This window comes from Falco biarmicus, chromosome Z, assembly GCF_023638135.1.
Source record: "Falco biarmicus isolate bFalBia1 chromosome Z, bFalBia1.pri, whole genome shotgun sequence".
Lineage (NCBI taxonomy): Eukaryota > Metazoa > Chordata > Aves > Falconiformes > Falconidae > Falco > Falco biarmicus.
This window is the reverse complement of record NC_079311.1, coordinates 67,478,149-67,500,015: the sequence shown is the minus strand read 5'-3', so window position 1 is coordinate 67,500,015 and position 21,867 is coordinate 67,478,149. Positions and strand designations below refer to the sequence as shown.

At 38.3% G+C, this 21,867-nt stretch overlaps 1 protein-coding gene across 1 annotated transcript in view; it reads left to right on the top strand.

Annotated features, from left to right (window-relative positions):
- Positions 1 to 21,867, top strand: part of ITGA2 (integrin subunit alpha 2) — a 70,761-nt gene that overhangs the window by 23,964 nt on the left and 24,930 nt on the right. Inside the window, exons 3-13 of the mRNA XM_056324122.1 lie at positions 5,219 to 5,328; positions 6,547 to 6,638; positions 10,413 to 10,527; positions 10,897 to 11,024; positions 12,161 to 12,309; positions 13,388 to 13,538; positions 13,961 to 14,126; positions 15,410 to 15,483; positions 16,934 to 17,072; positions 19,101 to 19,246; positions 19,978 to 20,121. Coding sequence (XP_056180097.1) covers positions 5,219 to 5,328; positions 6,547 to 6,638; positions 10,413 to 10,527; positions 10,897 to 11,024; positions 12,161 to 12,309; positions 13,388 to 13,538; positions 13,961 to 14,126; positions 15,410 to 15,483; positions 16,934 to 17,072; positions 19,101 to 19,246; positions 19,978 to 20,121 — 1,414 coding nt within the window. The remainder of the gene's footprint in view (positions 1 to 5,218; positions 5,329 to 6,546; positions 6,639 to 10,412; positions 10,528 to 10,896; positions 11,025 to 12,160; positions 12,310 to 13,387; positions 13,539 to 13,960; positions 14,127 to 15,409; positions 15,484 to 16,933; positions 17,073 to 19,100; positions 19,247 to 19,977; positions 20,122 to 21,867) is intronic.

Here is a 21,867-nt window from a genome sequence, read left to right as displayed (position 1 = left end):
TTACAAGTCAAGCACAGCTGAAGCTTTTCTGGTGACTGGTGGGAATTTCAAAACAGGAGCTCTTTAATGAACTCAAGGAAAATTCTGAACACCAAAGAAACTCATCAATTAGAAAAGCTGAGGCAGTCCACCACACAAGTAATTAGCCACAACACAAACATCATTCAGTTTACGCTCTGGTTCCCCCTGTCATGAGGTCAGCTGTATTTGAACCGTAAATTGAGACCAAATTCTGTTATTTTATAAATGTAATCTTTCAGAAAGGCTGATTGTACCGTCAAGTTCACCTGGAATGTGCATGCCCTGAACTGCAGCTGATAGTACGTTCTGCAAAGAGAACAGTATTTACTCCATGCTGAGATTTGGTTTGATATCTGTCTCAGGTGAATAAGATTCAATAGCTGCATGTAGCTATTAAAATGTTTTTTTCCTACCCATATGTGTCTTTGAGTCTGTGGATACATCCCACAACAGAACGAAAATCTGTCTGCTGTTGAGGTACTGTTTGGTATCAAGTTGCAGCCACCCTGCTCAGTGGTGTCTGTGTGCTTAGGATTTCAAATCTTTAAATTTTGTTTTGGAATTTGTATTACGGGATTTTTCTTTTCTGAAATACTTTGGTCAGTAATGACACCATAATATGCACTGCCCTTACTGATGTATCAGATAATCATTGCACTACTAAATAGTTTTAAAAATCACTGCGTACTGCTCACTGGTCATCAAAGCCCAACAGCCTTTCTCCAGAGGTGGTGTGTTGCCTCTTCAGACCAATAAGATGTTTTACTGAAAAGATACATTTCTGTAGCAACTTTTGCTGAAATCAATACATTTCCAAAGCCTTCTGATTTTAATGAGGAAGGCAATTTCTGCCAACTTTTTTTTTTTTCCTAAACAAAATGCTGCCGTTGTTACAGCTTTGTCTTTTCAGTGCCAGCAGCACTTCTAATGCTTTTGCTGTCCTGTCTGCATGCCCTATGGTTTTCCTTTTTCCTGCTTGGAGAAGCAGCTCTGGCTTCTGTCTTCTAGGCCTTTTAAGTTTGTCAGTCAAATCCTCTTGCCATAGCTCACTGTAATTTTTAAAATATTGAGTCTTTTGTTCAAAGGTTCGAAAGTTTCAGATCGTGATGAGTGTTTTGTGGTATGCAGAGAAGCATCTATGAAAGCAAAGAGTTTTCTTCATATCTATTTATCACTTCCTGTAATTGTAAGGGAAAGGGCCAGATGATTAAGAGGTCCTTTTCTGCTTTTATTTTTCTTTTTCCTATTAGCCATCTTTGTGTTTAAAAAAACACACTAAAGAGCAAATGCATGGGGAAAAAAAAAAAAAAAGAAAACCAGAAAATATAAAACATGCTTTCACAACAGCTGGGAATTCAGCCCTTCACCATGAATTCTGATTTTGTTTTCTGCTACGTCACACTTTGCCATTTACTAGCTTTGTCATGGTGTAATTTCCCAGAAATAATTCCTGTTGCACTTTGATCTGCCACTCCTGCAGCCTGTGTGGTATGGCATTGCTGCTGAACTTTATTTGACTTCATGTAGTTCCATTGCTTTGTATACAGTGTTGGAGACTGATTAAGGAGCTGAATAATAAAATCAGAGGCAATATTACATGCTAATCACTATAGTATTGTGTAAAGATAGTCTACAAGAATACATAAGGAAGTTTTGTAAAAATAAATATGTAACTCATGGCTGAAAAAGACCCTTAATACACTGTACATGGTAACAGTTTATTTGGAAACCAGCATTTTGAAGTATTTTAATACTCATTTATTGCATTCTTTTCTGATACATTCTGTTTCACTCTGCTTCATGTGCATCCTGTTTAATTACAGTAAAAAATACTTTTGTAGTTAGCAGGATGCTAGCCAGATCTCCTGCTTTCTTGTACTTCTGATGTTTTGGGAAGATACACATGCCTTTTCCCAGAGCAGCATTGTGTAACTCCCTACTTGTAATGGTTTATGTTAATTTTCAAAGGCAAGTAGGACGTTGATTTCTAATATAGATTAAGGCTAGTTTTAAACTTAAGTAAGGCTCAGGATAAAAGAAAATAAAGGTCCTAGGAAATTACTTAATTATTGAGGTTGGAAATTAAAAGTAGAGGGCTAGGCTTGGCAGAAGTTGGTTAATAACTTTTTCTAAGGAGCATATTGATGGCAGGTTAGACTAATTAAATCAAACAAGGGAAGGGGTTTAATAGCTCTGTTCATTTCTGAAAATCACAATGTCAGTAATAGTCAGTTCTAAGTGTTAAATTCTGTGTGAGTGTGATTTTTTTGCCCACAGCATGGCTACAATATGGAGATTTGACAGACCCTACAAATCTACAATGAAAGTTAATACAGCAAAGGGTCTAATAACTTCCAGTAAAATATGACCAGTGCAAGCTAAATGAAAAACAAAATTGTTTGCTTTGGGCATAGTGGGCATGCATTTATATTTGTGTTTAAAATTAGAAGGGTTTGTCTTGTGTGGCTTGCATTTTTCCATTTGTGCCATGCAACAGCTACAAGGTTAGTTTTAGGGCTAGCGGAAGTAAAATACAATTGTGAATATAAAGTTCTAGAAGTGGATTGGGTGTAAAAAGTGATGGTTCCTTGGCATAAATAGATGTTTGCCTTGGAATTCATGTTGAGGTTGGAGCCCACATGACTGGCTGAGCAGCATAAAGCCCATGGAGTGAGTGCAAATATGCATGCTGAAAGGGCAAGTTTCTAAACTCTGTTCATGGGTTTTGTCTCTAGTTCATGCCAATAGCAAGGGTGAGGGTTGTAGTTAGGCTGGGATATGGGCTCAGCTAGTGCTCAGGGATGCTTCTCCTCCTTTTCTCCTCTCATTCTCACTCTGTAAATGAAACAGTGTGCTTTGGGCTTCAGGATAACCCATGGCTGCAGAGCGATGCCAGTGCCATGCAGAGATGTACGGTGTTTCCTGACTGGATGGAGTAGAGCAGGGGGTGCTTCCAAGATCCATTAAGCTCAGTCTTTGAACAGTAGCTCTTCTCCAGCAGGGACTCTGAGATATATTTGCCTTATGGAAAACGCAGGAAAAACATTAAAATATTTATAAATGTACACAGCGCAACGTTCAGCTTAGTTAATGCTGAAAAGCAATTCAAGTTTCAGGTACTACACATGCAGTACTGCCATCCTTTTTAAAACTGTTTTCTGTTTCCACAAAAACTGTTAGCCCTTTCTTTCTCCCATCCACCCCAGTTAGCATTTTACAACTGTAAATAACTCCATGGTACGTAACAAGGAGGCAGACTGTAGCGCCTTCCTCCTGTCAGTCACCATTGATCCACTCCAGCCCTCTGTGTTACTGCAAGTGTTAGCAGGTTGTATCATCTGTCAGCACGTGACCAGTGGAGTAGTTTCTCATGAGTTCTGGTTATTTAGTCCTGAGCTATGGTAGTTCTGGTTTCCACTGTGCAGGAAAGGCTATATGGCTCAGAAAATAACAAGAAGATCAGAGGCCTCCTCACAGGTAGTGTAACATATGCTGCATTTATATAGAGAGGTATTTATATGAACCAGAATTGCAGGTTTAGAGATGCTAAAAGTACATGAAATCCTGTTCTTGCTGCCTGCATAATCACTGTTTTTCAACAAGGTAATTGAGAAGAAGGTAGTATTTTTGAGATATTCTGACACATAGAAAGTAGAATCTGAAGTTACCCCCATCTAAACTGGTAAAACAGAGTAACATTATCTGTGCTTTTAAGTTTGTGTTTAATTGATATGAACTAAAAAAATGCAGTTAGCAGTATGTCTTTGAGAAAGCTAAAAAGGACTCAAACTCTTGCTTGTGCTTCTAAAACTGTCAAAGTTGGTTTGTTTTGGTTTGTTTTTTTGTTGTTTTTTTTTTTTATCAAAGCCTTTGTATTGAAACTAGTTTTAAAATTGCAGCAGTAAAATCAGATGGTCCCTGGAAAGTTAATATGATATATAGCAATTGCTTTGAAACATAATAACTTTATAAAATGTGTTTTATAGTGCAAGGTATTTGCATTAGCTACCTGTAAAATTTTAGAATGACAATTTAGCTTTTAGCAACCTATTGACCAACTAAAAAAGATGGCTTTTTATGAAACTCCGTGTTCTGTACTCTAGAGTCCCATTGCTTGCCCTTTTGTTGTCCCATAAATGCATTTATCACTACCATAGACTGTTCTGTATGAAAGAAAAGTCATATTGCTCCTGGAGCAAATACCCACAGTCCTTGCTTTCTAATAATCTTCCATTTTTTCATATTCTTTGAGATCATCTTCTTATGGTCGTGTTTTGGCTTACCCTTATTTCACTGCATGTTAAACTATAAAGAATTGTCCATCTCTTCCAGCCATACACAGCCTTATACTGCCTGGTGGTTTCACTCTCAGAGAGTTGTGCTGAAAAGTAGGTGTTCTTAAGCAGTGTTTCTAGGGGGTGAATGAATCCATTTTGTGAAGGCTTTCAGATAAAAATTAAAGGGGGGTGAATTAACCCATTTTGTGAAGGCTTTCAGATAAAAATTAAAGGGGTCTTGAGAAGCAGATGTTGAAAGGGAAACCTTAGGGCAGATGAGGGAATGAGTCAGAGAAAGTGAATCACGTTGTATTGTAGGCACAAGTTACCGTAAGTCTTAACTTTCTTGTTCAGGATCAAATATTTCATGCAGCAGACTGTTACCACCTGCAGTATTTTCTTTCTGACTCAGTGTTGTCAAGGTGTGGTAGTGTTCAAGCTCAGACATAAGCATTGACTGTTGCTGAGCAGATCCTGTAGGAAATGCTTCTTATTGGTTAAAAGAATAACTTAAAAGGAATCAGTTAACCATTAACTGACAGGACAATAATTTTTTTGTCTCTCAGTCCCCAATGTGTACACTTCTAGATTTGTATGCAACTGTATATATTAGTATCTTTGCTATATTTATTCTGACACTACAACATAATATCACAGAAAAAACTGTATACATAGTTGACGTACCCTAATCCCTAGAGGCTTCTCCACTGAATTTGCCCCTGGTGAATCCAGTGTATTAACATGCAAGTAAAGCTTCTGAATGCCCGAAAGCTTCTGAATTCTGGAGAAGACTCCTGAATGCCTCAGGTGCTATATCTGATAAAAGCCTCTTTAACCTGTTACCTACAGTGTGCTGTGCAAGAATGCTGCTGAACTTTTCCAGTATCATTAATGACTTAATGAAGCTCCTGTTACTTTAGGTTGTTGGTTGGCTCACCCTGGAGTGGCTATCCTGCTAACAGAACTGGAGATATCTATGCATGTCCTGTTGGTACATCCAAGACCACATGTGAAAAATTGAATTTACAAGGTAAGTTGTAATGAATAATGTCTTGCTACAATTGTTCAGTTTTTCCTTGTTTTTGTACCAGGCCAATCAATCTTATTAAATCTTTTCTTAACTATCTCTCTGCATAATCACACTGTCTGTGGGGGTGGGGGGTGGGGGTGTGTGAGTGAGCGTGTTGTGAGGACTCGGTGCCAGCTACTGGTGAGCCCCATGTGTATGTGAGCAAAAATCAGTGCCTGCCGCTGGAGCTGTGCTGGGGTATGGGTGCCCCAGCCTGTGGTGCCAGCTGCTGGAGCTGCTGGCCTGTCAGAGTCAGCTCCTGGAGCAACTGGCAGCTTTAACCTCCAGCTAAAGGGCAGGAATGGTGTCTGTCCCAAAACCAGCTGCTGGGGAGGGACCAGGGAGGGCACCATGTCATTAAGGGGCTCTGTGCTGGCAGCTGGAGCAGGACCATGGGTCACAGCCCAGGGGCCTGGTGCAGGCTGCAGCAAGAGGAGAGGGAGGGGGTTTGGGGCAGGGGGGGAAGTGTCTGGATCTTCCCCAAAAGAGGTGCACGTGTGTGTACGTTCACTAGCAAACTTTCATCTGGACCAGCCAGCTTAGGGGAGCCTCAGGTCCAGGCATCAGGTGGGTGGGCGTCCACACTGGGTATGCACAGGAGAACCTGGAAATGTGGAGTGCGTGAGGGGCAAGTATGTGAGTGGGTATGAAGCCTTTTCTGCCTCTGTATGTGTTTCCAAACTAAGTATAAAATGGGATTCACTTTTGGATACAGTGAAAATACGGGGTGGGGGAATGTGCTGAGATGCCTACTTTATGTTCGGTGTGTGATGCAGAGCATTTCTGTCCTCCACCACTCCTTCCAGGTTTTTCTCTAAAGCCTGATACTAGATACAGGAGTCCGGTGTCCTGAGGAACGTAACAGTAGCTGCTTGGCTGCAGCTACTCAGGCAGCCAAAAATACTCAATAGGTCAACTGTTTCTTCCTCTCTTTTGCCTTCAGCTCTGGTGAGGGCAGGTACTCTAAATGGCCATACTTAATTCATGTCTACAGTTAATGGTTAGCAGATTTTTGACAAAGATTAGCTTTTGTTTCTTTTGCCTCAGTTGTATGCAGCCATTTGGAAAAGTCATCTTAGATTCTGAGAAATCAAGCTTTTGAAAAGGAATTCTAACTTAGTAAATCGCTTCTACATCTTATTTACTATTCTGTCATGACTTATTCTCTTTTTATTTCAGCTTTAATAAATATTCCAAATGTGACTGAGATAAAGGAAGATATGAACCTTGGTTTGACTCTAATACAGAACTCAAAAACAGGAGGATTTTTGGTACGTATTGAGGATGTATTCACGACACACAGAAATTCCTGAGGAGAGTGAAGAAACTAGAATTCTCCACATTTTTTTATAAGAGCAAGCCAAATGTATTTTATTATGTGGCATAGATTAATACATATTTTGCATATTTTAAAATATTCCATCCCGCTGTCATTGCTTAGGGTCCAAAATCAGGAAAATTATGAATTCACTCTTTTGTCATTATCTATATATGCTATGGAAGAACATATAATTAAAAGAGTCTGCAATTTAAGTCAGACAGCATAGGCAAGAGTATTTCCACCATGGACATCTTTAAGGAAATCTTGTGAAGTTCTGATTATGCTTTCAAAAGACAGTATGGGATCTCTTTGCCACCATGTGCACTTGCATAGTGAGTGTTCTGGGATTTTAGGATTTCTAGTCCCATGGATCTGCGATATGTTGAATTTGGTTAGTGAGCTGGAGGAAGATGCATTTTCTATGTGTATATTCTGCAAACCACTCTCCTTGGAACCTGTAAAACAGATTTCATAATTGAAAGGAAGTTTAATATCCTTTTTTACAGTCTTAACTGTAAGCATGAAAACTGCTACACTGTAGGTGGATTCCAGTTTGATGCATACATTGTGGGCATATGCAGTAATTAAGTGAAAAAATAAACTACAGACAAAAAACCTTTGAGGCTCACTTTAAGCTTTGTGGTTTTCAGTTCATCTTCCTAGTAATCGCAAAAGTATTCAAATATTTGTTATCTTTATTACCACATAGCGTGGTTCTCTGAGATACTTTAAAGTAGGTCTAATTCCAACCTTTCCAGCAGTTTTCTTGGAATTAATAAAGTTAATCATCACTTCAAAGTACAGCCACAGTGCTCTGCTTGATTGTTGGTTTAAGAAGATACTGATATCTTATGCCTAATACCTTTAATTGCTGTTAATACAGTGTTATGCATACCTACTTCTGAGCAGTATCAGTAATTGCTGTGATTTAAAACACCTTATGCAGGAAAACTTGTATTTTGTTGTAATACTTGAAATTCTCTCAGTTAAAAAGATTTTCTTGATCCATATGTTGATTGACTCTCATTAAATAGCATAAAGTAACAACAACAAAAAAAGTTCAGTGCTAAGACATGAACTCGCTGGCAACAGGAGTATTTTTTGACATGTGGAGAATGGGGTACTGGACGCAGGTGCTTATCTGACTCAACCTCAACAAATACCAAAAGCCCCGTGGCTTAGTTGTGGCAAGTATTAGACAACAAGCGAAAGGTGTCTGCTTGTAATTACAAGCTGCTGCCAGGCAGGACTTTCCTCCGAGATGCTGTGTGGCAGCTGGCCTCTGATGGACTCTGAGCTATGCTCAGGCCTTCCTCCTCCCAGCCTCATATGCTCCTTCCTCCAGTGGCTGCTTCTCTCTCAGCCTCCATGCGCTTGCACCAGTCTGTGCTGCATACCTGCGCTGCTTGGCCAGAGCGTGACCCAGCCTGGTGTGTCTGTGCCATAGCACATGAGTTCTGCTGATTCTGCTGTGTGATGCCATGTGATGGCTTCTCACAGGTATCCCAAGTACAGGGCAGTCATTTCCGCAGGCTAATTACATTTTTCTGAGGCGTGCTTAGCCCTGTTGGAACGGTGCTTAAGAATTTTACTGATGGCTAACAACTTTTTTCTGTATTTCTGATTGAAGTTTCTGTCCGTTTGTTGTTGGGGCAGTGCTGTGCCTTTATTTGAAAGAAACAGCTCCCATCTCCCTACAAATAAAATCTCCCTTCTGTATTTAACACCCCACAATCATTCTCCTTTGTCCTTTGCTTTATCAAACAAACAAATAGTTTTTTGGCTGAAATGTGCTTTTTAAAATGCACCTCTCTCCAACACGAATGACTGGATCTATGTATTCCACATGAGTCTTTCCAGGATACTATATAGTGTGTTCAGTATTTCCCTCTTTCAACTGCAGGTGCTTCTTTTCACCTGTCTTTAGGCCATATTTGCTTTGTGTGCTGGCTGCATGCTTATGGTCAGCCAGTCAGCCAGTGCCCAATCCATCTGCTCCTCTCTCTTCCACTCAATGAGCTCCCAGTTTATGTCCACATTTCTTAACATTAGTCCTTAAGAGCAAGTCTGTGCCCCTTTCTAGTACTCCGCTTTTCAAGTTCATCAGTTCTTGATAAGTGATCTCTGAGTTTACCCCTGCATTAATGATACATCTTAAATGTCTGCCTTTAACAATTCTAGAACATTAGAGCTTTTCCCTTATTTTTTAAAGTGAAGATTGCCAAAGTTTATTGGAACATCTGTATTTTCTGCTCCAATGAGTTAGCATTAATAAAAGAAAAATAGAAAATGGGCAAATAATATTGATCTAAAAAGTACTTTAAATTAAAAATAAAGACTAGTAACCCTCCTTCAGATTCATAGTTACCAATATAGATAATTTATTTTGTACCTCTCACCTCTGTAAATATCCGTCTTTTCCAGGAAGTCTAGTCATGCCCCATGCAGCAGGTAAAAAGAGCACTTATCTCAAGATCAGATAACAGAGATACACTTCTTTTGTCTTGTCATGAAAATCTGCCATCTTATCAAATAACATTAGGATAGTTTGATGTGGTCTGCTACTGGTAAATCAGTGTGTGATTTCACTTGTTTTCCATTTACTTCTGCCTTTAATTACCTTTTTTTCAATCTTATTGAGAAAAGAGTGATAGTGCTGTTCACTTTCTCTTCTTTTTCTAAATAGAGTTGGTGCATTTTCTGTTTTCCAGCCTCTCCCATATGCATAGGGCAATCAGACAGTGTATGTAATGAAGTTATCATTTCTTTCAGAACTGTTGGACAGAGGTTATGTTTTTAACTTGAGTTCCTATCATGACTTTCTTTTAAAAAGAAATACCCTCATGGCAGAATAACCGTCTCAGTATCTGTCTTTTTTGTCTAGGTACTTTTGTACCTATCCTTCTAATATCAAAGGTGTGGCTATTGTGCAAGCAGCTGGTTGATCCAGCTGAAAACGTTTCTTTTTACAGAGATCCTTTTCAGCAAAGAAGCAAGATTATTTTCCCGAAAAAGCAATGAAACATGCAGCTGAGGGGTACATGAGGCCAGGGCCAAACTTCTCCTTGCAAGCTGCAGCTAAAACTGACTGTGCATGCTGTGAGGCTGTACCTTCACTGGAGATGATGATGAAATTTTAACTTGTAAATATTTCTGAAAAGTGAATTTCCCTTGGGAAAAAGGCTTCTCAAATTAATAAATGTGTGTGTGTGCACTGATCACAGAACTCTTCAGACTGGTCACACTGTAGATGGCAATAGGACGTACTGCAAGAAACGCTCCTCTGAGTCTTAGCAGCGTCCTGCATGCTCATGGCTCTGATGCCACCTCCTGGTTAATAGAAGTACTTCTCTGCATGCTTGTAAGCGATGTGCAAGTACCAACCCCAACTTTAAACCAGTAATCTGTAGAGCAGGTTGCTTAAAGCAGCATATATTCCTTGCAGACCAAGTCACACTCCCTAGATGCTATAGCTGCATATAGTCTGTAAGGGGCCATGTTGCAGGAGGCAGCACTAGAATGATCATGAATGGAAAATCCTTTCAGTGAAAAAGTGTATGAAAAGGGTTATACTGTCACTGTGATTGCAAGAGATTTGGCCTAATAACCCAAGAAAGCTCCTCTGATCCTATATGCCTGTAATCCTGCTTATTGTGCTTTTGTATATGGATACGGTGAGACAAGTATTTGTTATTTTTATAGTTTTCTTTTTGTTGTTTTTAAGACTTGTGGTCCCTTGTGGGCACAGCAGTGTGGAAGCCAATACTATGCAACAGGAGTCTGTTCAGAAATCAGTCCAAGTTTCCAGATCCTAAGAAGCTATTCTCCTGCTGTTCAAAGTAAGACAACATGTGCAAAACAGAGTCAGTTAAAAAAATATATCAAACAAAATCAAGGGACATTGTCTCAGAGACACTTAATTTGGGATTTTTAAAAAATTGTGTGTGCAAATAGCGAAGTCCTATGATTGACACACAAAGCCTGACAAATCATGATCCAATGATGTTATGAATATGGAGTCACTTCTCTGAATTCAGAGATTCAAAATCTGCATATACTTCTGTTGAGTCCTCACTCTGGCAAAACCTTCCTAATCTGAAGCGTTGCCTGTGTGAAACCTAAGTATGCACTTCTGGATTTAGCCAAAGAGGTGTAAGTCTATTGAGGCTGAAAGTGCATTTAATGTCCACTTTTTATTTTTGTTTTAGAGTGTTCCTCTGTCATAGATGTGGTGGTGGTTTGTGATGAGTCAAATAGCATTTATCCATGGGATGCAGTGCGGGCATTTTTGAAAAAATTTGTACAAGGATTAGACATAGGCCTTAACAAAACGCAGGTAAGTCAAAGACATCTCTGAGAAACACCAGAAGAAAAAAAAAGGCAATGAGTTTTATTAGTAATTTTAAAGGAAACTAAGTGTGCTTTATTGTGACTACAGTGCCTCCTCCTCAAAGCCACAGATAATGCAGTTGTCCTATATCTTTCAATATGGTGGATTTTATCTCACAGCTGACCTATTTCAAAAGGGATTAGTAATTTGATTTAAAACATAAACCAACTAAAACAGATTATATCTAGGGGAGTCAGATCTTTTTCAAGCATTAGTTGTGAAAGTAATTAAAATATAGTCTGTGGGGATGTGGTAAAAATAGAACAGATTTTTTAATGGGCTTTTCATACAGCTCTTACTTTCCAGTTGCTGCATCTTTTAAACAGGAATTTTTCTTCCTGGTTACTGTCTGATCTTTGGGTTCTATTTTCCTTTTAATGTGATGATGGTAAGGAAGATTTTATTGCCTTTTTTTTAAACATTTTCTGTCTTTACAGTTGTCCATTTTCCATAAACAGTTCTGGGACAAGAACTGGGGCACTGGAAATCTCTCTCCCAAAGGCTGCCTTCTTCCTTGGGCTACTTTGGAAGTGAGGTGCTTAAAAGCAAGGCTTCCTGTTCAGTCCTTTCTGAACTTCATCTTCAGCATCTTCTCTTTTTTTTTCTTTCATACTAAATATACATCCTAGCATACGTCATTAGCTTCACCTGTATTAAAAATAAATAGGGTTTGCAGTGCTGTCAAGTAACTAACCTTTGGGATTTCCTTAGAAGATATGAGATTGAGGTGCTGTCAGCTTGTAGAATATTTTTTTATTTTCTCATTTTTCCCAGAGCTCCTTGTGTTACTACTATCCATCAGCTCTTCCAGAAGTAACCATGCAAACATTTAATGCCTACTGTTTGAGGTTGTTTGCATTAACATATTGTAGTCCATAATAAATGACATAAGGTGCAAGAGCATTTTAGCTTTCTTTGCTTTCCAAACGTGTCACTATCGATTTGGTTTATATATGTTAAAAGAAAAGTATAACCTCATGTGTATCTCCAGATCTTTTACTCCAACCTGATAAGTAAATGTTGTGATTCTATGTAACTGATTGTAACGTGTGATAATCTAACATAATTTCTTTATTGCATAGGTGGGTTTAATTCAGTATGCTAATGATCCCCGTGTAGTGTTCAACTTGAATACGTATCAAACAAAGAATGAGGTTGTTAAAGCAATGGAGGGAACATACCAGAAGGGAGGAGATCTCACTAATACTTTCAAAGCCATTGACAATGCAAGGTAAAACACATTGATGTTTACTGTGCAACTATTCTAACTTGCCTTACAAGGCAACAAGCACATCCTAAATTTCATTCCCACTGGGAGTGCATGCGCTCAGAGCCTCTGATGACATTCCCAGCACCAGGAAGAATCCTTCAGGTACATTTACAGTTCCCTATGCAGAACAGTACAGGGGTATGTAAACTAAACTTGCTGAAAAGCATGTCTTTAACCGTTGGGTTAAACCCTATATTAAAGTAATTCTGGTACCTGACAATTGTTTGGGCTGTCAAAGATGTCTAGACATGGCAGTGCATCAAATACTGTGCACAAACTTTCAGGTGGGATACAAAACCATTGAAGGAAGTAAAATTTTTGCAGGAGTTCAGTGGTAACATTTGTGTTTGCAGGTCAGGCTTTGATTGATTGCAGAGAAAATAAAATCTCTTATCAGTTTGTCACTGCAACACCGACAGCATGAAAAATACAAAAAACTTAAACCCATGTGTTATAACTCGAATATGTATACAAACCAGGTCTGTTTCTTAATAGGAAGATGCTGTTTTGTGGTTGAATCAACAATAGGACTCTAGGCCAAAATACATGCTGAATCAAATGGCCTTGAAAATTTTCTTTAGGAACAGACTCAGCCTTCGACAGAGTCAGTATCTACAGTAATATTGAGGAGCCTATTATTTTGTTTGCCCTTGGTGGAGTCAATTCCTGGTTACTCTGATGTTGCAAAACAGTGATAGGTCTGACAAAAAAACCCTTTTTATTTAGAAACATTTGTACAAAAGTATATAGTTTTCCCTGGAGTGTACATTTCTGTCAGAAATACCATCCAGTCCCACTTGTGTTTTCACTTGTGGTTTTCTTCCTTGATTACATTTCTGATGGCTCTTTGAGCAGATATTTGAGAAGAAGCTATCAGGAGCATAACTGAAAATTCTTACTGCAAATTGTTAATTAACAAAGAAAAAAGCACTGCAGTGCACCTTGTTCTAAGTTAGTGATGGACATATTCATCACAGTATATATACTGAATTCCATCCATTATAAATTAACATGTGATAAATTCACTATTTCGTAACAGACAGTATGCCTTCTCACCTGAATCGGGAGGACGTCCAACAGCTACAAAAGTAATGGTTGTTGTGACAGATGGTGAATCACATGATGGCTCCAACTTGAAAACAGTGATAGGTAAATGCAATGAAGACAATATAACCAGATTTGGCATTGCTGTAAGTAATACTATAGTTATGTATATATATTAGCAATTTTTATAAGGTCATTTTGCTGTGTAGGTATGACAGTGCTTGTTCTGTGCATAAGCTATATATAATGCATGCATTGTTACACTGGTGAGACTGCAACTAGGTTAAATTAATCTTTATAAACTAGTGAAACTAGTCTGTAACTGGCTGAAAAATTAAAAACAGTATTACCTGAGCAATTTTGGTGGTTTTCTCCTTTGCCTTGATTTATGTATTTTTCCTGTCTGAATGGTCCCTTGTATACAGTCTGATAAACATTTCAATTGTATGAATAAATGTAATTTAATTGGGTTTTTATATGTAGAATATTTACTTAAATAATACAGAAGGAAATGGAGTGACACCATGATTTCCTTCACTCTTCTTATTTTGTTCTTCATTTACGCAAGGTTTTGGGATACTTAATCAGGCATGAACTTGATACTAAAAACTTAATTAAAGAAATCAAAGGAATTGCTAGTCATCCAACAGACAAGTATTTCTTTAACGTATCATCTGAGGCTGCACTACTAGAAGAAGCAGGAACGCTTGGAGAGCGCATTTTTAGTATTGAAGGTAAAATATTCAGTGTCTCTAAAAAATTAAATAAGAATCTCCCAGCTGATGAGCTAAGAATTTTATTTAGTTTCACCTTAATGTAGTACTGTGGAAATGAGGGGCAGCTGAAGTCTACTCCCTTTTCCCCAGGAGGGCTCTGTTTTGCATAGGTGTTCCCCCCAGCTACCTCACCCCTAAGGAGCCTGAGCTTCAGGTTATTTTCAGCAGTTTGTGGGTAATATTCCACAGCTGCTGAAAATTATGTCAAGTCATCGGCTTCAGGCATCTACTGGAGGTTTGTCCATAAGCATTCAAATGTATTTGGAGCTATTACCAACAGGAGTAGAAGTATCTTTAAGCTTGTCAGATTCACCTGTGTGAATGCTGAGCAAGTGCAAATTTAAAAAGCAAATCAGAAGACTAGGTTGCTGATTACAGAACTGAAAAGCTACAGTAATGCAATCTGTGTGGCACATACCAGGCTCCATCCTTAGCATCACCCCAGTCCTCTGTGTACTCTTTGGAGGAAGGTGCTGAGAGGCAACTCATAGGCACTTCATCCTCTCAAAAGCCAGCTTTTTAAAGTCAAATGTAGACTTGCTTGAAAGACTTGTGACCTGCCCTAAGGGGCTTTTCATGGCTGCAACCTTCCTGTGCCCAGGGAAATCTTCCCTTCTCTTTCTTTGTTTATTCTTTACCATCTTTTCTTTACCAGGCCCATGCTGCTAATCAAGTCAAGGGAATAGGTTGAGCTGCCTGTCTTGGGTTTTGCTGAGTACTTCTGTCAAATTCCCATTACCCAAGCCCTATCCATCTAGTTTAGGAAATATTCCTGGCTATCACAGTATATTTCAAAACAATTAGCACAATATTTATAAGTGCTATATGAAAATAAACATTCTTACTCTGTTTGAAAGTTGTGAATATACAGTTATTAAAACTGCTAATTTCAGTGTATTATTAGTGCTTCCTAGGAAACATAAAAAAGGATTAGCCACAGTGACAAGACTGTGCAGATTGATTCAAACCATCTTTATCATCATCTTCTGCCTTTCTTTGGAAGAGACTCATAGCGTAATGTCTCCATCTTACCAATTTGCCATTAAATCCTCCAAATGGTCTACAGCTTATCAGCTCTCATATTTCTTTTGTTTGTAAATGTTGGCAATGTTTTAGCAGAATTAGTGGATTTGGAAAAAATAACGTACAGTCCCTATGTACCTACACTCAGAGGCAGCAAGATTGGATCTGTTGTGTGGTTCTTATAGGGTTAACCATGTGTGAATGTTTGTTTTTACCAGGTACAGATCAAGGTGATACATTCCAAATGGAAATGTCACAGGTGGGCTTCAGTGCATATTACTCACAAAAAAAGGTATGTGAATGTAGTTATGTAATGGTACAAATAGATGTCATTACATAGACATGAATGCTTAGAAGTGAAACAAAATAAGACCAGTAAAACACAGTGGCCAATTTTAAGATTTTTTTACAAGCAGGAGAATGTCCTATTACCCTTCTTATTTTTTTTTTACTTGAATAACACAAAAATTGATTCTAATACACGGTGTACATACCTGAAATGAAAAAACATACATTAGTATGTGAAGTTGAGTAACAGTTTCTTTCACATAATGATTTTGAGATGTTCTAATCCAATGATTTCAGTATTTCTGAGTTCACGTAGCATGAAAAATTCAATTGCTCTAAGTTAGTATTTTGCAGTTGAATGACTTCGAAGAATTGAAACCATATTGAAAAGCTGGTATATTTCTAGGCAGTCACCAAGATACAAGTAAATTAAGTCTGAAAAGAATTTGTCTAATATTTATAAATTTAATAGTATTTGTTTAAAGCATATTTCACTTAGAAATTACAAAGAATAGCAGATCAGATATATTTTTCATGCTGATCGGTTTTAAGATTGTCTTGACCCAGTAGGTCCTTTTTGTAAAATTCAACTGTGGCTCAAGGAGTTTTCAACTGAAAATGCAGGGAAGTTATTTCTCATAGCCCTTAAAGATGAATGAAATATTTTTTTAAAAGTCTTCTGTATTTGCACAAATTGAAGTTTTAATTTACCAAGCAGTTGAAGCTAGGAAATGACAAAAATTAAGAAAGATTTGGGGGGTTCTTCAGGAAAATTACACATTCTATTTTTATTGCCTTTTTCTATAATGGTATCTCAGTTCAGTACAGAATTTTAATAACATGAATAGTCTAAACTAAGTTCGTTTTCTGTGTAGCAGTCTTTAAGATGAAGTATTTCTGTATTAAGTATTCTATATAATAAGCCATATTAATTTGGATTATAGATTTACCTGTCTTCTCAAGGACACCTTAATTAAAAAAAGATGAAATTTTGTATCTTTTTCCATCAGCTTTTGTGTGCTGTCATTGACACTTTTGTTGTGAAAAAAGGGGCTTAGGCTTTTTCTTACAGTTTTAATTGTGTGGTCCTCAGATTTCTGAGATCGTGAGTGCAGAAAAGCATAGACTGGGCAAGCCAAACCCCAGGGTGGACAGGTTTAGGAAATTATCACAGTGTTCAAATAAACCTATCTGATCTTGAATTGCAGTGCCATGGGAGCTAAAGCAGTCACTTACCCTCTTGTAGTAGAGGGATGATAATCCCTCTTAATAGGTCAGTAAATTCCTGCATGTAATTGGTAACTATAAGCAGCTCTAGTCAACTGCTTGCAGTCATTGTACTGTACCATCACTGCCTTAAACACAGTGATGTAGGACACGTATGGTGACTTCAGCTTCATTCACACCTTTTCTAAAATAGTTTTTTCTGAAATGTTGATTTTTGTTTTTGAAAGGATATTCTGCTGCTGGGTGCTGTTGGGGCCTATGACTGGAGTGGAACAGTAGTTCAGGAGTCTTCAGACAGAGTCACCACCTTTCCAAGCCATGTGTTTGAGAAGATTCTCCAGGACAGAAATCATAGCTCTTACCTAGGTAAGGGGCTGAAATACAAATCTGGAAATGTATCAAACCTTTAGCAAGATACTAAAGAACTTGGAAAATTCTGCTGTAGCCAGACTCTGTTAATAACTGATTTGAGAATATTAAAAGAATTTTGCATCTAAAAAGATTTTACTTACTGGTCAACAGTTCATTGAATGAATTCTTTATTGTATTTTTAAAATTCTATTCATATCAGTGCGGTAAGCTGAAAAAAAAGTCAGGCTTTGTCAAGGAGACATAACAATTCATGGGATCTGAAAAGGCTTCTTCATGTATTGTACTGATCATTATGGGTACCTTCTGTTTCAGTGTTTCCTGTTCAGTTCAGGAAGTCATATGTACTTCCCCAGTTACATGTGGATGAGAAGCTGATTGACTTTCTATCATTTCATCTGTGTTCACTCTTTTCTTGGCCTTTTCCAGTTTGTTTTATAGTTTTTTTAATATTGCTGCAGTTTTACAGAGGTCTTATTTATAACCCACATATATTTTTCTGATACATGTTTTTGTGATCCATTAAAGTCAGTTGATTTGTCTTCTCTGTTCATTGAAATGTTTTATGCAAACCTACAACATGCCTGCTCTGGCCATTCATCTCTGAGGAATGCTAGTATATAAAGCACCTATGACTTTCTTATCTTTGAAGTTATTTAATGCATGCTATTTCTGCAATTAGCATGCTCTTTTCCATATGGCTTAGCATTACTTGCATCCAACACAACAAATACATCTAAACATAACCTAACAAGCAGTAGCATTTTCCATGTGTGACCTCTTCAGACTTTCTACTCCTCACTTTTCTAGAATAAGACCTGAAAGATCGGATCGTTTCCTTTCAGCACTTCTCCACTAGGCACTTTTAAAGTATTGGCCTTAATCTTTTAGGAGAAAACAATGCTACTGCTTTTTCTGTTCCTTCATTTCCCTTCTACCTCCTTCTGTCCCAGACTAAGAACTCTCCATACCAGCCCTCTCTGACCAGCTTGGGGGAGCCCAAACAAAAGGGCAACTAACTCATCACAGCTTGCTAGACTGGCCTCTGTCACTGTACCCTCTCACTTCAAATGGCTGTATGCTGTATCAGTTGGAAGTGTGTGGCCTTAACTTGCAGAATAAAATCTTGGTTTGGTGTTGCTTGTTGAAATTCTAGTCTCCAGTGATGTTCTCTCCCTAGAAAAACAGTGTCTAAACACAAGTATTAGACTGGTATACATAATGACCAGGGCATAATCCTTTTAGACTGTGCTCCTCATGTTGTCCTGCAGCTTGCTAAAGACCTGCATATTCTGACCAGTCACAGGGATTCTGTTATTCAGTCTAACTACAGTCTTTATAAAGGATGATTTTGTTTTCTTTTGTTAAAATAAATCTCCTGTAATTAAACCACAGAAATGTAAAATATGTAGTAATGCTAGATGTATATTGCTAATACGTGTTTAAAATATTTGCAGGTATTAAAAGATGTTTCCTGAAAACAAGTAATGTTAGAATAATGGGAATGAGGTTTAAAATGTTCAAAGTAGCTCAATCAACCTAAGCCCTTCAGTTGACAAACTATTAATATAGCCTGTTCTGTTCAGCCAAAGCACTGGGCTGTGGTTTGGTGAGCTGTGGGAAAATGCACTGCAAGCTTTGCAAAAGCTAGGTGCTCCTCCCTAGTTTGAAGGCTACCCCCAAATGTTCATCTTACGTTTCTCTTACTTCTTCATTCCAAGGATACTCTTTGCACTCTGTTTCCTATCTCCTTTACAAGCACGGCATTTTTGTGGTCTACATTTTACTGAGTAGGTGGAACTATTGTCCATGCTATTCTGCAAACCTGCTTCAACTTGATTTGTATGTTATTGTTCTCTCCAGAAGACTAGTGAATCTTATGCATGTGTGACAACTTAACTTGCCGTCTGGAAGCATTGTTCTCTGCGACTAACATACCAGATTGACTCACCCTCAGTGTCTTTATGGATAACCAGCTGATGACATGGTCTCTTACACATGTTAAATGTTGGCTTCTCTCCCCAGGTTATTCTGTTGCTGTTCTCTCAACTCCGAGCTCCATCTATTTTGTTGCTGGCGCACCAAGATCCAACTATACTGGCAGAGTAGTGGTTTATGACGTTGACGGCAATGGTAATATCGCAATTGTGCAGTCCCAGAGAGGCGAGCAGGCAAGTATATTTTGGTCATGAATGCAGATTTTGCAGGCATCTGTTTTTATTAACACAGCAGTAAATCGAAAAGCATTTGTTTCGAAAATTCCTCTTTCTTGCAATGCATTTAGAATCCACTTGAACTTTTCTCTACCACTAGATTATTTCAATGAGGTTAACTGTAACTCCTAGAGTATTTTAGGAAGTCAACCAATTAGTGGTAAAAGATAATATACAAAGCCACTTAATGTATCATTCTGTCAACACTCCTAATTGGGAGAGACTCAGTGAGCTCCACTCTGTCTGAGAAGCTGTGAAGTAGATAATATCAAAAGAGAGATTTGGAAGCTCATTCTCTTTTACTTCATTTGGGAAAAAAGCAGTAAGTTTAGATAGTTTTGATTTTTTCTGTTTGTAAGACAAATCTGACAGTAAATCAGGGGTTGGATTGTTTCATGTGCCCTGTTTAATGTGAAAAAATATACCTCCCATAGCTTATTTTCTGTTTGCATTCTTATTGCCAAGTGGTAAAAGCCATAGCAGCAGCTACTGGACAGAAACAGTGGAGACATGGTAAGGATATGATTCTTCAAACCGTGGAGTATATTATGTAGTAATTTCATTCCAGTGGGCAGTTTCATTTATTAGTATTGGACTATTTCTAGGTGTAAGTTTTCTGAGTCAGGTGCTCAAACATTAAGCTTTACAAAATCCACATACAAACATGACTCTCTTACTACTGATTTCAGATTGGCTCCTACTTTGGCAGTGTAGTGTGTTCAGTGGATGTTAACAGGGATTCTGTGACAGATGTGCTGCTTGTGGGTGCACCAATGTTTATGAATGACCTGAAGAAAGAGGAGGGGAGAGTATACATGTTTGCCATCACAAAGGTAAGAGTGGCACTGTAGCAAAACTAGAATTGCCTTCCTGCCTCCCATCTATGATAAGTGATGATACTTTTATTTGCAGCTGGAGGGATTTACTCTTGTGCCCTGGGCTACAGTTTTACCAAGGAAAAAGCAGTCCAAACTGCAGCAGTACTTAGTGGCAGTATCTGTTCTGTTAAATCTGAGAATGATCAGAAAAGTAATCCCTGGCCCTGCAGCAACTGGTACAGCAGTCTAACTCAAACCAGCATTGCTTAGGGCTAACTTCTTTCAAAGCAGATGGGCCCCATGCATGCTAAAAAGCCTTTGGCCCTGGATCTCTTCAGGGCCTCTAAGTCACTGTTAGTGTGTCTTTTTCAAAGTATTAGAAATATTGCAAGTGATTTTTTTTAACCAGAAGTGGAGCCTGTACTTTTCCCGGAGTGTGGCATAAGGGCAGGGGTAAATGGTGCCAAGCCTGCCTGGTTAGAAGACTGCAGATGGAGCCCTTCCCAGTGTGATCTCGCCTATTCTGCTTTTCAGGAGCAGCTGCAAACTTTCCCCAGAACTTGCTTGTGCATGTAATCTGGGAATAAGCCAGCTGGAACAGACCAAAATGGAGTCACTAGGCAAGTTAGTAGCTAAGCACTGTTAGTGACCAGGGGCCTGCTGCTCTAGGTGGCTCCCCAGTCTTGGTTTTAGGCACTGTGCTAGGCACTGTACACAAATATAATACAAGGTTGACCATTTCTCTGAAAAACTTAGCTCAAGGCTTTCCTTAATGAATTTTTTTCCATTTCATTTTGGCAAATCTCGTTCAACACCCAACAGTATTCCCAAAACAGTTCTAGTAAATGCTCTTCTGCCAGTTTTCTGCATTGTTTCATAGACTTTGACACTGGATGGTTGCTTTTACTCGTATTGTCTCCTTTCTTCAGTGAAGCTAGTTATCTGTCTGATGCTTGAATGACTGTATTTTTTACTCAGACCTGTAGTAGGTGTTTTCAGAATGTCCGTACTAACAGTCGTGAAGTCTCTGGCACTTTTGAACAGTCTCTCAATCAATTATTGGATGTCTGGATATGCAAATTAAATTAATACCTGCCTTCCATCAGGGAAAACGGAACGTGGCCTTTTTACTAGGTAAATTGCAATCAAATAAATAGAGAGGAAGGACCGTCCTCTTCAGTGGCAGCTTACAGTCAGATCATCCTGGAGAAACAGGAAACTGTACCCTAAAGCAGTTCCAAGATAGATGGAGGTGCTGGAAGTGGTATGGCTGACAGCTGACATTGGTCTTTGTGACTGTGGAATTAGACACAAAATACAGAAGAGAAGAAAAATTGTAGGATTTTATTTTCATGTTTTGAAAACCAAATAAATGGGAAGACTTTCCTTACAACTTTTAGTCTTCATCAAATGTTAGGTTTAAAATTACTTAAAAGTTAAGAATAATTAAAGAATAAACTTTTATTATTTTTTAAAGAACTTGGATTTGTGCAACTTGTCCATGTTGTGCAAGTAATATTTTTCTAGTAATTTTTAATAAATAACTTGGCTGGTATTTCTAAAGTGTTAAGCACAGTGTGATACTGAGAACGATATTTGCCAGAGAGTTGAATTTAAGCTAGTGCAAATGTGATTATTTAACTGTAAAGATCTTCAGTCTTTCTTCATTGGCACTGGAGAGGTCAGGAGTTTAGCATTTGGACACATGTTTTTTGCATTAGTTTAGTTAGGAAATTCCATTTCTGTTTCAAAGAATTATGT